This window comes from Aulonocara sp. 'chitande type north' Nkhata Bay, linkage group LG3, assembly GCF_057382095.1.
Source record: "Aulonocara sp. 'chitande type north' Nkhata Bay isolate Kocher_YH1m ecotype deep benthic linkage group LG3, A_spYH_male_GT1.1, whole genome shotgun sequence".
NCBI classification, from domain to species: Eukaryota; Metazoa; Chordata; class Actinopteri; order Cichliformes; family Cichlidae; genus Aulonocara; species Aulonocara sp. 'chitande type north' Nkhata Bay.
Genome location: NC_141346.1, coordinates 57,155,538 through 57,169,610, shown reverse-complemented (window position 1 = coordinate 57,169,610; position 14,073 = coordinate 57,155,538). Strand labels below are relative to the sequence as shown.

Genomic DNA, 14,073 nt, shown 5'->3' with positions numbered 1-14,073 from the left:
TAAAACTTCAGTGCACGATTGCAGGGATCAGTTGACACAGAGCGCTGGCACAGGCTGGTTAGTTATTTAATGGTTTCAGCTTAGTTTATTTGATCTAAGACGTAAGTGCACGGTTGCAGGGATCAGCTGACACAGATCGCTGGCACAGGCTGGTTAGTTATTTCGTGGTTTCAGCTTAGTTTATTTTGATCTAAGACTTCAGTGCACATTCGCAAAGATCAGCTGAAACAGATCGCTGGCACAGGCTGGTTAGTTATTTAATTGTTTCAGCTTAGTTTATCTAAAACTTCAGTGCACGGTTGCAGGGATCAGCTGACACAGATCGTTGGCACAGGCTGGTTAGTTATTTAATGGTTTCAACTTAGTTTATCTAAAACTTCAGTGCACGGTTGCAGGAATCAGCTGACACAGATCGCTGGCACAGGCTGGTTAGTTATTTAATGGTTTCGGTTTGGTTTATTTTATCTAAAACTTCAGTGCACGGTTGCAGGGATCAGCTGAAACAGATCGCTGGCACAGGCTGGTTAGTTATTTAATGGTTTCAGCTTAGTTTATCTAAAACTTCAGTGCACGGTTGCAGGGATCAGATGAAACAGATCGCTGGCACAGGCTGGTTAGTTATTTAATGGTTTTAACTTAGTTTATTTGATCTAAAACTTCAGTGCACGATTGCAGGGATCAGCTGAAACAGATCGCTGGTACAGGCTGGTTAGTTATTTAATGGTTTCAGCCAAGTTTATCTAAAACTTCAGTGCGCGGTTGCAGGGATCAGCTGACACAGATCCCTTGCACAGGCTGGTTAGTTATTTAATGGTTTCAACTTAGTTTATTTTATCTAAAACTTCAGTGCACGGTCGCAGGGATCCGCTGACAAAGATCGCTGGCACAGGCTGGTTAGTTATTTAATGGTTTCAGCTTAGTTTATTTGATCTAAAACTTCAGTGCACGGTTGCAGGGATCAGCTGACACAGATCGCTGTCACAGGCTGGTTAGTTATTTAATGGTTTCAGCTTAGTTTATTTGATCTAAAACTTCAGTGCACGGTTGCAGGGATCAGCTGACACAGATCGCTGGCACAGGCTGGTTAGTTATTTCGTGGTTTCAGCTTAGTTTATTTTGATCTAAGACTTCAGTGCACATTCGCAAAGATCAGCTGAAACAGATCGCTGGCACAGGCTGGTTAGTTATTTAATGGTTTCAGCTTAGTTTATCTAAAACTTCAGTGCACGGTTGCAGGGATCAGCTGACACAGATCCCTTGCACAGGCTGGTTAGTTATTTAATGGTTTCAACTTAGTTTATTTTATCTAAAACTTCAGTGCACGGTCGCAGGGATCCGCTGACACAGATCGCTGGCACAGGCTGGTTAGTTATTTAATGGTTTCAGCTTAGTTTATTTGATCTAAAACTTCAGTGCACGGTTGCAGGGATCAGCTGACACAGATCGCTGTCACAGGCTGGTTAGTTATTTAAATGGTTTCAGGTTAGTTTATTTGATCTAAGACTTCAGTGCATGGTCGCAAAGATCAGCTGACACAGATCCCTGACACACGCTGGTTAGTTATTTAATGGTTTCAACTTAGTTTATTTTCTCTAAAACTTCAGTGCACGGTTGCAGGGATCAGCTGACACAGATCGCTGGCACAGGCTGGTTAGTTATTTAGTGGTTTCAGCTTAGTTTATTTGATCTAAAACTTCAGTGCACGGTCGCAGTGATCAGCTGACACAGATCTCTGGTTAGTTATTTAATGGTTTCAGCTTTGTTTATTTGATCTAAAACTTCAGTGCATGGTCGCAAAGATCAGCTGACACAGATCCCTGACACACACTGGTTAGTTATTTAATGGTTTCAACTTAGTTTATTTTCTCTAAAAATTCAGTGCACGGTTGCAGGGATCAGCTGACACAGATCGCTGGCACAGGCTGGTTAGTTATTTAGTGGTTTCAGCTTAGTTTATTTGATCTAAAACTTCAGTACACGTTCGCAGGGATCAGCTGACACAGATCTCTGGCACAGCCTGGTTGGTTATTTAATGGTTTCAGCTTAGTTTATTTGATCTAAAACTTCAGTGCACGGTTGCAGGGATCAGCTGACACAGATCGCTCGCACAGGCTGGTTGGTTATTTAATGGTTTCAGGTTAGTTTATTTGATCTAAGACTTCAGTGCACGTTCGCAAAGATCAGCTGAAACAGATCGCTGGCACAGATCCCTTGCACAGGCTGGTTAGTTATTTAATGGTTTCAACTTAGTTTATTTTATCTTAAACTTCAGTACACGGTCGCAGGGATCCGCTGACACAGATCGCTGGTTAGTTATTTAATGGTTTCAGCTTAGTTTATTTTATCTAAAACTTCAGTGCACGGTCGCAGGGATCCGCTGACACAGATCGCTGTTTAGTTATTTAATGGTTTTAACTTAGTTTATTTGATCTAAAACTTCAGTGCACGATTGCAGGGATCAGCTGAAACAGATCGCTGGTACAGGCTGGTTAGTTATTTACTGGTTTCAGCCAAGTTTATCTAAAACTTCAGTGCACGGTTGCAGGGATCAGCTGACACAGATCCCTTGCACAGGCTGGTTAGTTATTTAATGGTTTCAACTTAGTTTATTTTATCTAAAACTTCAGTGCACGGTCGCAGGGATCCGCTGACACAGATCGCTGGCACAGGCTGGTTAGTTATTTAATGGTTTCAGCTTAGTTTATTTGATCTATGACTTCCGTCCACGTTCGCAGGGATCAGCTGACACAGATCCCTGGCACAGGCTGGTTAGTTATTTAATGGTTTCAACTTAGTTTATTTTCTCTAAAAATTCAGTGCACGGTTGCAGGGATCAGTTGACACAGAGCGCTGGCACAGGCTGGTTAGTTATTTAATGGTTTCAGCTTAGTTTATTTGATCTAAAACTTCAGTGCACGGTTGCAGGGATCAGCTGACACAGATCGCTGGCACAGGCTGGTTAGTTATTTAATGGTTTCAGCTTAGTTTATTTGATCTAAAACTTCAGTGCACGGTTGCAGGGATCAGCTGACACAGATCGCTGGCACAGGCTGGTTAGTTATTTTGTGGTTTCAGCTTAGTTTATTTTGATCTAAGACTTCAGTCCACGTTCGCAGGGATCAGCTGAAACAGATCGCTGGCACAGGCTGGTCAGTTATTTAATGGATTCAACTTAGTTTTTTTGATCTAAAACTTCAGTGCACGGTTGCAGGGATCAGCTGACACAGATCGCTGGCACAGGCTGGTTAGTTATTTAATGGTTTCAGCTTAGTTTATCTAAAACTTCAGTGCACGGTTGCAGGAATCAGCTGACACAGATCGCTGGCACATGCTGGTTAGTTATTTAATGGTTTCAGCTTAGTTTATCTAAAACTTCAGTGCACGGTTGCAGGGATCAGCTGACACAGATCGCTGGCACAGGCTGGTTAGTTATTTAATGGTTTCAACTTAGTTTATTTGATCTAAAACTTCAGTGCACGGTTGCAGGGATCAGCTGACACAGATCGCTGGCACAGGCTGGTTAGTTATTTAATAGTTTCAACTTAGTTTATTTGATCTAAAACTTCAGTGCACGGTTGCAGGGATCAGCTGACACAGATCGCTGGCACAGGCTGGTTAGTTATTTAATGGTTTCAGCTTAGTTTATCTAAAACTTCAGTGCACGGTTGCAGGAATCAGCTGACACAGATCGCTGGCACATGCTGGTTAGTTATTTAATGGTTTCAGCTTAGTTTATTTTATCTAAAACTTCAGTGCACGGTTGCAGGGATCAGCTGACACAGATCGCTGGCACAGGCTGGTTAGTTATTTTGTGGTTTCAGCTTAGTTTATTTTGATCTAAGACTTCAGTCCACGTTCGCAGGGATCAGCTGAAACAGATCGCTGGCACAGGCTGGTCAGTTATTTAATGGTTTCAACTTAATTTTTTTGATCTAAAACTTCAGTGCACGGTCGCAGGGATCAGCTGAAACAGATCGCTGGCACAGGCTGGTCAGTTATTTAATGGTTTCAACTTAGTTTATTTGATCTAAAACTTCAGTGCACGGTTGCCGGGATCAGCTGACACAGATCGCTGGCACAGGCTGGTTAGTTATTTAATGGTTTCAACTTAGTTTATTTGATCTAAAACTTCAGTGCACGGTTGCAGGGATCAGCTGACACAGATCGCTGGCACAGGCTGGTTAGTTATTTAATAGTTTCAACTTAGTTTATTTGATCTAAAACTTCAGTGCACGGTTGCAGGGATCAGCTGACACAGATCGCTGGTACAGGCTGGTTAGTTATTTAATGGTTTCAGCTTAGTTTATCTAAAACTTCAGTGCACGGTTGCAGGGATCAGCTGACACAGATCGCTGGTACAGGCTGGTTAGTTATTTAATGGTTTCAGCCAAGTTTATCTAAAACTTCAGTGCACGGTTGCAGGGATCAGCTGACACAGAATCGCTGGTACAGACTGGTTAGTTATTTAATGGTTTCAGCTTAGTTTATCTAAAACTTCAGTGCACGGTTGCAGGGATCAGCTGACACAGATCGCTGGCACAGGCTGGTTAGTTATTTAATGGTTTAGGTTTGGTTTATTTAATCTAAAACTTCAGTGCACGGTTGCAGGGATCAGCTGACACAGATCGCTGGCACAGGCTGGTTAGTTATTTAATGGTTTAGGTTTGGTTTATTTGATCTAAAACTTCAGTCCACGTTCGCAGGGATCAGCTGACACAGATCGCTGGTACAGACTGGTTAGTTATTTAATGGTTTCAGCTTAGTTTATTTTATCTAAAACTTCAGTCCACGTTCGCAGGGATCAGCTGACACAGATCCCTGACACACGCTGGTTAGTTATTTAATGGTTTCAACTTAGTTTATTTTCTCTAAAACTTCAGTGCACGGTCGCAGGGATCAGCTGACACAGATCGCTGGTTAGTTATTTAATGGTTTCAGCTTAGTTTATTTGATTTACAACTTCAGTCCACGTTCGCAGGGATCAGCTGAAACAGATCGCTGGCACAGGCTGGTTAGTTATTTAATAGTTTCAACTTAGTTTATTTGATCTAAAACTTCAGTGCACGGTCGCAGGGATCCGCTGACACAGATCGCTGGCACAGGCTGGTTAGTTATTTAATGGTTTCAGCTTAGTTTATTTGATCTAAAACTTCAGTGCACGCTTGCAGGGATCAGCTGACACAGATCGCTGGCACAGGCTGGTTAGTTATTTAATGGTTTCAGCTTAGTTTATTTGATCTAAAACTTCAGTGCACGGTTGCAGGGATCAGCTGACACAGATCGCTGGCACAGGCTGGTTAGTTATTTAATGGTTTCAGCTTAGTTTATTTGATCTAAGACGTAAGTGAACGGTTGCAGGGATCAGCTGACATAGATCGCTGGCACAGGCTGGTTAGTTATTTAATGGTTTCAGCTTAGTTTATTTGATCTAAAACTTCAGTGCACGGTTGCAGGGATCAGCTGACACAGATTGCTGTCACAGGCTGGTTAGTTATTTAAATGGTTTCAACTTAGTTTATCATAAAAAACTTCAGTGCACGGTTGCAGGAATCAGCTGAAACAGATCGCTGGCACAGGCTGGTTAGTTATTTAATGGTTTCAGCTTAGTTTATCTAAAACTTCAGTGCACGGTTGCAGGGATCAGCTGACACAGATCGTTGGCACAGGCTGGTTAGTTATTTAATGGTTTCAACTTAGTTTATCTAAAACTTCAGTGCACGGTTGCAGGGATCAGCTGACACAGATCGCTGGCACAGGCTGGTTAGTTATTTAATGGTTTCAGCTTAGTTTATCTAAAACTTCAGTGCACGGTTGCAGGGATCAGCTGAAACAGATCGCTGGTACAGGCTGGTTAGTTATTTAATGGTTTCAGCCAAGTTTATCTAAAACTTCAGTGCACGGTTGCAGGGATCAGCTGACACAGATCCCTGGCACAGGCTGGCTAGTTATTTAATGGTTTCAGCTTAGTTTATCTAAAACTTCAGTGCACGGTTGCAGGGATCAGCTGACACAGATCGCTGTCACAGGCTGGTTAGTTATTTAAATGGTTTCAACTTAGTTTATCATAAAAAACTTCAGTGCACGGTTGCAGGAATAAGCTGAAACAGATCGCTGGCACAGGCTGGTTAGTTATTTAATGGTTTCAACTTAGTTTATCTAAAACTTCAGTGCAAGGTTGCAGGAATCAGATGAAACAGATCGCTGGCACAGGCTGGCTAGTTATTTAATGGTTTCAGCTTAGTTTATCTAAAACTTCAGTGCACGGTTGCAGGGATCAGCTGACACAGATCCCTGGCACAGGCTGGCTAGTTATTTAATGGTTTCAGCTTAGTTTATCTAAAACTTCAGTGCACGGTTGCAGGAATCAGCTGACACAGATCGCTGGCACAGGCTGGTTAGTTATTTAATGGTTTCAGCCAAGTTTATCTAAAACTTCAGTGCACGGTTGCAGGGATCAGCTGACACAGATCCCTGGCACAGGCTGGTTAGTTATTTAATGGTTTCAGCTTAGTTTATCTAAAACTTCAGTGCACGGTTGCAGGAATCAGCTGACACAGATCGCTGGCACAGGCTGGTTAGTTATTTAATGGTTTCAGCTTAGTTTATCTAAAACTTCAGTGCACGGTTGCAGGAATCAGCTGACACAGATCCCTGGCACAGGCTGGTTAGTTATTTAATGGTTTCGGTTTGGTTTATTTTATCTAAAACTTCAGTGCACGGTTGCAGGGATCAGCTGGCACAGATCGCTCGCACAGGCTGGTTAGTTATTTAATGGTTTCAGGTTAGTTTATTTGATCTAAGACTTCAGTGCATGGTCGCAAAGATCAGCTGACACAGATCCCTGGCACAGGCTGGTTAGTTATTTAATTGTTTCAGCTTACTTTATTTTCTGTAAAACTTCAGTGCACATTTGCAGGGATCAGCTAACACAGATCCCTGACACACGCTGGTTAGTTATTAATGGTTTCAACTTAGTTTATTTTCTCTAAAACTTCAGTGCACGGTTGCAGGGATCAGCTGACACAGATCTCTGGCACAGCCTGGTTGGTTATTTAATGGTTTCAGCTTAGTTTATTTGATCTAAATCTTCAGTGCACGGTTGCAGGGATCAGCTGACACAGATCGCTGGCACAGGCTGGTTGGTTATTTAATGGTTTCAGGTTAGTTTATTTGATCTAAGACTTCAGTGCACGTTCGCAAAGATCAGCTGAAACAGATCGCTGGCACAGGCTGGTTAGTTATTTAATGGTTTCAACTTAGTTTATTTTCTCTAAAACTTCAGTGCACGGTCGCAGGGATCAGCTGACACAGATCGCTGGCACAGGCTGGTTAGTTATTTAATGGTTTCAGCTTAGTTTATTTGATCTAAAACTTCAGTGCACGGTTGCAGGGATCAGCTAACACAGATCCCTGACACACACTGGTTAGTTATTTAATGGTTTCAACTTAGTTTATTTTCTCTAAAAATTCAGTGCACGGTTGCAGGGATCAGCTGACACAGATCGCTGGCACAGGCTGGTTAGTTATTTAATGGTTTCAGCTTAGTTTATCTAAAACTTCAGTGCACGGTTGCAGGGATCAGCTGACACAGATCCCTGGCACAGGCTGGTTAGTTATTTAATGGTTTTAACTTAGTTTATTTGATCTAAAACTTCAGTGCACGATTGCAGGGATCAGCTGAAACAGATCGCTGGTACAGGCTGGTTAGTTATTTAATGGTTTCAGCCAAGTTTATCTAAAACTTCAGTGCGCGGTTGCAGGGATCAGCTGACACAGATCCCTTGCACAGGCTGGTTAGTTATTTAATGGTTTCAACTTAGTTTATTTTATCTAAAACTTCAGTGCACGGTCGCAGGGATCCGCTGACACAGATCGCTGGCACAGGCTGGTTAGTTATTTAATGGTTTCAGCTTAGTTTATTTGATCTAAAACTTCAGTGCACGCTTGCAGGGATCAGCTGACACAGATCGCTGTCACAGGCTGGTTAGTTATTTAAATGGTTTCAGGTTAGTTTATTTGATCTAAGACTTCAGTGCATGGTCGCAAAGATCAGCTGACACAGATCCCTGGCACAGGCTGGTTAGTTATTGTCGAGGAGGGAAATTATTTTATGGCTATTGTTAAATAATTGTCATTGCATTAATAATATAATCTGCAGCATGGATATTGCATTCCAAGGTTTAAACAGTGTCTCTTTCAGAAAGACTGAGTTGCAGGCTGACAGGAAGTTGTATGCAGAAGTGAAAGCAGGAAGTTATTTTGAGCCGCAGGCTAAGACGAGGCTTTAACAATGTAACAGATAGCTTTAAGAAGGCCTTAAGCAGCTATGACTATTTTATACACAATGCATATCTGTGCTTATTAAAGAGTTGGAGCTCGGTCAATTAATTGGGGGTCGGAAGCTTTGTTCGGCGCGATGTTCGGACAATCTATTGTGCAAGTGACTTGGAGCCATAGAAGGAATTGCAATACATGCTTACAAAACACTTATATATCAGATCATTTTATATTAAGGTTTTAGTAGAGGTTCTTGATTAAAACATTTATTTAGTAGAAGACATACACATAGTCTCAGTGAGCTTCTGGTCTGGTAAAAGGTCAGAAGTGCAACAGGTGAATTGAGAAAGAGCATTTGAGGACGAGACACAGACAGTAGGTGAAGAGGTGACACAAAGAGCATGTGAGGTCAACACACACACACACACACACTTTAAATTAGATTTATTTAGAGGAGAGGTTAGTTATGTTTGGCTGTAACTGCAAAATTGTCTTGGTAAAAGAGGAACCGTTTCTTGGTGTCTCGGCAAGAAAGAGGAACAAGACAAGAACTGAAAGGTAGACAGGAAGGGCTAGTCATGAAAATAGAAGATGATTTTCTAGGTGAAAAGTCATGATGATGTTGATCTGATCTATGTATAAAATGTATCTGTGACGCATGAAGGGGCGTCAGTAAACAAACCCTGATGCTATAAAATATCTGTTCATGCTTTGATTAAGTCGAAGACTACTTCCTGTCTGCGTACAGAGTTGTCTTCCCACGCGTGTATTCATTAAAATCATCGTTTGACTTCACCCGGCCGGATCGGTGTGGTTATTCTTCGATCACCTCTTGTACCCTTCCTCAATATTGAATCTTAACATTTGGGGGCTTCGTCCGGTTATTGAGGAGGGAGAGTTGGAGGTTTGGACGGAGAAATCCGGGGTCTTGGGTGGTCTGACGGGCAGACATGAATTCCAGTGGTCTAAGTGAGTGGGCATAAGCCGGCTTATCCAAAAGGTAAGGCACTACCTGTTGAATTATTTCCAAAGTGTGCCAAATTGGACATGATAACATTTAAGTCTACTCACTGAAGTTACTGGTGGATGTCTGTTTTGATTTTGATGAAAATCTCATGAGTTGAAGCAGTTAGAGTTCTGCTAAGAAGAAATGAAAGTAGTTAAGAGTCTGATAAGAAAAGTTTAAATACTGGGTTGAAGTCCCAAAGAAATTGAGTTAGAGTCTCAAGTAGTTTGGTAGGGAATTGGTTATTGTGTTGGTTAGAGTCCAAATTTGGTCATAAGAGTGGACCTGAGCGGTCATTTTGTGAGTTGGAGTCTCCATTTGACCACTAGGTTGCACCTGCTTCAGTTATACACTTGTTTCGGGTGTTGATTGTTGTTTCAAAGTTTTATAAATTATTCTAGAACGGCAGTTCGAGTCTGCTAGGAAGCGCAGAGCCCGGAGGTTACGCTCCCTCCTTGTCGTGGACGCGCGACATTGACCTCTCGGCGAAGAGGGTTAGTTCAGTGTGGTTTAGCTGTGGGGTACAGGGCATCCCGGAATTAAGCTAGGAGTTAGAGTCTCCTTACCGTTTGCAACGGTATCTGCGCTTTTTTGGCCAGCAGAAGTGGATTTCGGGCGTGTAACTTTAACCTAAAACTTCAAAAAGTTTGGGTTGGTTGACGCTTTTAAATTGAGTTAGGGATTTTAGAAATGAGGCCAGAAACAGTTAAAGTCTTGATACTGGTTAATTGATCGCAAAAAACGGTTATGTTAAATTTGTCGAAATTCGATAGGTGTTAAAAGGTTTAAAATCTGTGCAGTTGTAAATATAAGACGTCTCTGTAATAAAGAAGATTTCTGTGGGTCGAGTCAGCAATGCACTGACTGCCTGCTGCTATTCTTAGATGAAGAGTGTGTGTGCATGCAAATGAGGCAGCTGATGCAGAGCGCATGAGAGGACTATGCTTTCGGTTTTGTGTGTCATTCAGCTCTATAACTATTGTTTGCAAATGTGGATAAATGTCTGCAGTTAAAATGCTGGCTTAGTAAATAACAACATTGAAAATATATGAATGGTGACAGCGTTTCAAAATAGAATATAAGAATTGTTTGTGTTTAAAACCAACGTTTAGGTAAAGAAGATTTAAGGTGGAATTGAAGGCATAAACAAAAAATAAAAGGGTTACAGTCTGCAAGGGTTGTTAATACATGAGCTGATTGGATGCAGAGTAAGTGGAGTGGTCATCCTGAGAGGATTGAATGATGCTCTAACTCTGTGGTCAAGTCAGACATAGGCTTTAAGCAACCATGAGCCACTAATAAGCGTGACAAATTAATGAGTATGTGTAAATTAAACTTGTTAAATAGTTTTGATAGGAGTAACTCAATGAGCACGCAATAAAGTGGACTTTTTAGGGGCAGTTTATCACTGACACCATAAAAAGCAACTTAATTAGTCGTTCAATAACAAATTGTAAAGATAACCTTTGTTATTTGATAAGAGAGAGAAAATTCAGGTTACATATAGTGAATAAATAAGGAAATGTTCATCTCTGCGTCATTCCACACTGAAATTTCAATTGTAGGGGATCATTTGGAGGTGAATTGTGTAGGACACGGGGAGACAGAAGAATCTCCCCATGAGTTTTCAGTGTGCATAGAAATTGAGGAGGCTGAACTGGAAGCCTGCCGGGGTCGTTGTTTTTGTTTATTTGAGGGTCTGCTGGAAGTTTGTGAAAACGACCACCTTGATATGTGGGAGCCTTCTCGGGCAGCGATTTTTTGTTAAACCTGTGGCAGGCTGTGCAACATGGAGAAAGCTTTGACATAATGTCATAAAGGTGATTTCTTGGTTTTAGACTTATTAGTACGGGACAAGTTGAGGGACCCTTGAGGGTGTGTTGCTGTAAAGTATATAAGGGACGCGCAGCGCCGTTAATGGGTTTAAAATAAATGAAAAACACTAATCCGAGGAACTATTGGAGAGGTAAGTATACGGAGGTGAGCGCGTTGCGCATAAGGGTTGCTGGTGTCATATATTAACACTTTGAGGGCGAATAATTTTGATTGAGTGTCAACGCTTGAGAACGCGAGGACAGCGTCTAAAGTGCTGGGTTAAACTTTGTGTATCACCGAGCAGGGGAAGAGGAGCCAGTGGTTGCGAGAACAGCGAGACGAAGACTGAAACCGAAAGTTAAGCGTGTCTGGGTGACCTAGACCAAGAAGGTGGAGTCGACCAACGCCATTGGAAGAGGTAAGTCTGTGTTTCAGAGAATGGCTGACAGCTCGGGTGCGACACCTAGTGGGAAAAGGGGATGCAAACCTCTGAAGGATCAGCTTGAACAGCTTAAGAAAGCTATTCGTTTGGCTTCACCTGGAGCATTAAAATCAGCAGAGAAAGAGTGCCAAGCGATGGAGGTTGAGGTAAGCCAACTTATTACATCCCAACAGAAAGGGCTGGGTGATAAAATACCTCTGAGCTTGGTGTTAAAAACTGAAGGAGAAGTGTATGGACAAATGCATGAGGCCCTACGTGCGTCCATAGAGGCATTAACGGCATTGGAGGTTATAAAACAGAGAGTAATGCAGGGAGGGCCAGAAGAGGAGAATGAAGACCGTGCGACGTCATCAGAAGAAGAGGACGAAGATGGAGGACCTGAGCCCCAACCAAGTACAAGCCTAATTTTGAGGAAAAGAAGTGTGAAGAGAGACCAAGCACAGAGACAGCCCATATTTAAGAGCTCAAAGGGGAAAGGAAAGTTGAGGAAGAGTAGAAGAGTGAGTTTTGAACAAGGAGCTCCTGACCCTGGTTTAAATCTGCCTCTAATAGTAGGTCCAGAGAACGAACCAGTTTATCGCGCCTATAAGGTGAGAGATTTGGAAGCATTGGTTAAACAACTTCCACCAATAACCAAGGGAGAACATTGGGAAGGAGAAGAATTAGCGCTGGGCGACTTTCGCGCTTTGGCCGGACGTTGTATGCTGGGTGGTGGGTTAGCAGATGTAGAGCAGATAGCTCAAACAACCAGATATGCAAATGACCTGAAATATCATGAGGTGCAGAGTGACTTAGCAGATGCAGTTCGGGAGAAGGACCCAACTCCTAACTCTGGAGCCATTCCAAAAATTATTTGGGATCCCAAAAACACACCCAGAGAGTGTTTAGCTAAAGCAAAGGAACAATGGTTGTTAGGAACAGGAATACATCCGGGGAAGGAGGGTGAAAGTAGAGCGTGGTTTCGTTCGGCAGTGCTGGCAGGGCTGCCCAACCAGGTTGCAGTTGACTTGGAAAAGAACCCAGATTTTGCCGTTGCAGACTCGGTGCAGTGGGAGAGACATGTGACCCACAGACTTCAGCAGGAACAGGATTTGACGAACGAACAAAAGAAAGAGTTAGATGAAGTACAGGCGCAGCTGCTTAGGCTGCAGCTGGGTGAGGCTCGCGAAAAATATAATGCGAAGAAAAAAGAACTGAAAGAACTAAATAAGACTATAATGGTGGCAAGGCCTCAGCCCGATCCTGTGCCTGACTGGCCAGATCAGGATCCGGGTCTCTACCCTGATGACCGTTGGCCCGCCAATGCACCAAGGCAGCGTCAACCCGTAGGGAATTGGGGGACCGGTGGACCGCAGAGAGGGCGTGGTGGATCCGTGAGGGGAGGACAAAGGGCTCGGAATCCGGGGAATCCTGGCAGTGTGTCTTGGACTGGCTGTTACAGCTGTGGAGCAGAAGGACACTGGTCCCGAGAATGCCCTGAATCGCAGCGAAATTATCAGAGGCGAGGCGATCAACCCCAGGCACGAGGAGGCCCAAGACAAAGAGTTGCTTACAGGGGAGCACATCAGGCTCCAAACCCGAATGCAGCACCAGCCCCCAGTACCCAGTAGCCGACTGGGGCTGGGAGGGGGAGCAATACTGATGGAGCCCGGAGAAACTGAACAGCGTGGGGACGGCAGAACCTATGCTGTCAATGATGATGATCCAGCATTGACACAGCTGGGAAAACAGACTTTGAAGCACCAATATGTGGTGTCCTGACAGGTGCCTGGAAAATCTCATGGGCAGGGACCTGCTTGTGAAACTGGGATCACCTTCAAAGACTCAATATCTAGTCCAGAACTCTGAACAACCCACTGCCGAAATCTACTGGGGGAGGCTAGTGGAAGAAGGCATTTTGAGACATTATCAGCTATGGAAACCCTGGATAATGAGCCTGGCCGTCTATTCCCCCCCGCGAGATCCTTTCCACGTTACACTCTTTTATGATAGGGAAGATAATGATATCTATCGGGAACAGTTCCAGTCTGATCTTGAGGGACAGACGTGGAATGTGCAAACACATAACATTTATGTTGGACCAGAAGGTGTGGCCGCGGCTGTGAAATTTACTGATGAACAACTGCCTTGGTACAATGTGGGAGAGGATTCAGCCCCTCACATTACATTGGCGGTCCACGAGGGTCATGGGCCAAGAGATCTGGGACCAATGGTCAAGCGGGCGCTGGACAACGCATGCTGGCAAAGCACCCAAATTCCAAACGTTTGGTATGCACCAAAATGTAAAATATATCGCATAACTTGTTTGTCCAACGATGCAGTGATCTTAGAACATAAAGAAATCTCCAGAATACATGGCAGGGAAAGAATGGATCATCCTGATGCAGTAGCTGAGCTCTCAAAATTGCCTGGTACTTTGTGGTCCGCAGGGCCCACAGATGTAGGTCTAGCTAACTGTTCGCCTGTCCTGTTCCAGCTGAAGTCTGACATACCATTTAACAGACCTTAATAGAAGCACAAAACTGAAGACCAA

General features: G+C 43.3%; 1 protein-coding gene across 1 annotated transcript; it reads left to right on the top strand.

Moving 5' to 3' along the window:
- The first annotated feature begins 11,244 nt into the window (after positions 1-11,244).
- LOC147336265 (uncharacterized) lies at positions 11,245-13,150 on the top strand. The gene has a single exon (XM_086285311.1). The coding sequence runs from the start codon at positions 11,537-11,539 to the stop codon at positions 13,148-13,150; it is 1,614 nt and encodes a 537-aa protein (XP_086141437.1). The 5' UTR covers positions 11,245-11,536.
- Positions 13,151-14,073: the final 923 nt, after the last annotated feature.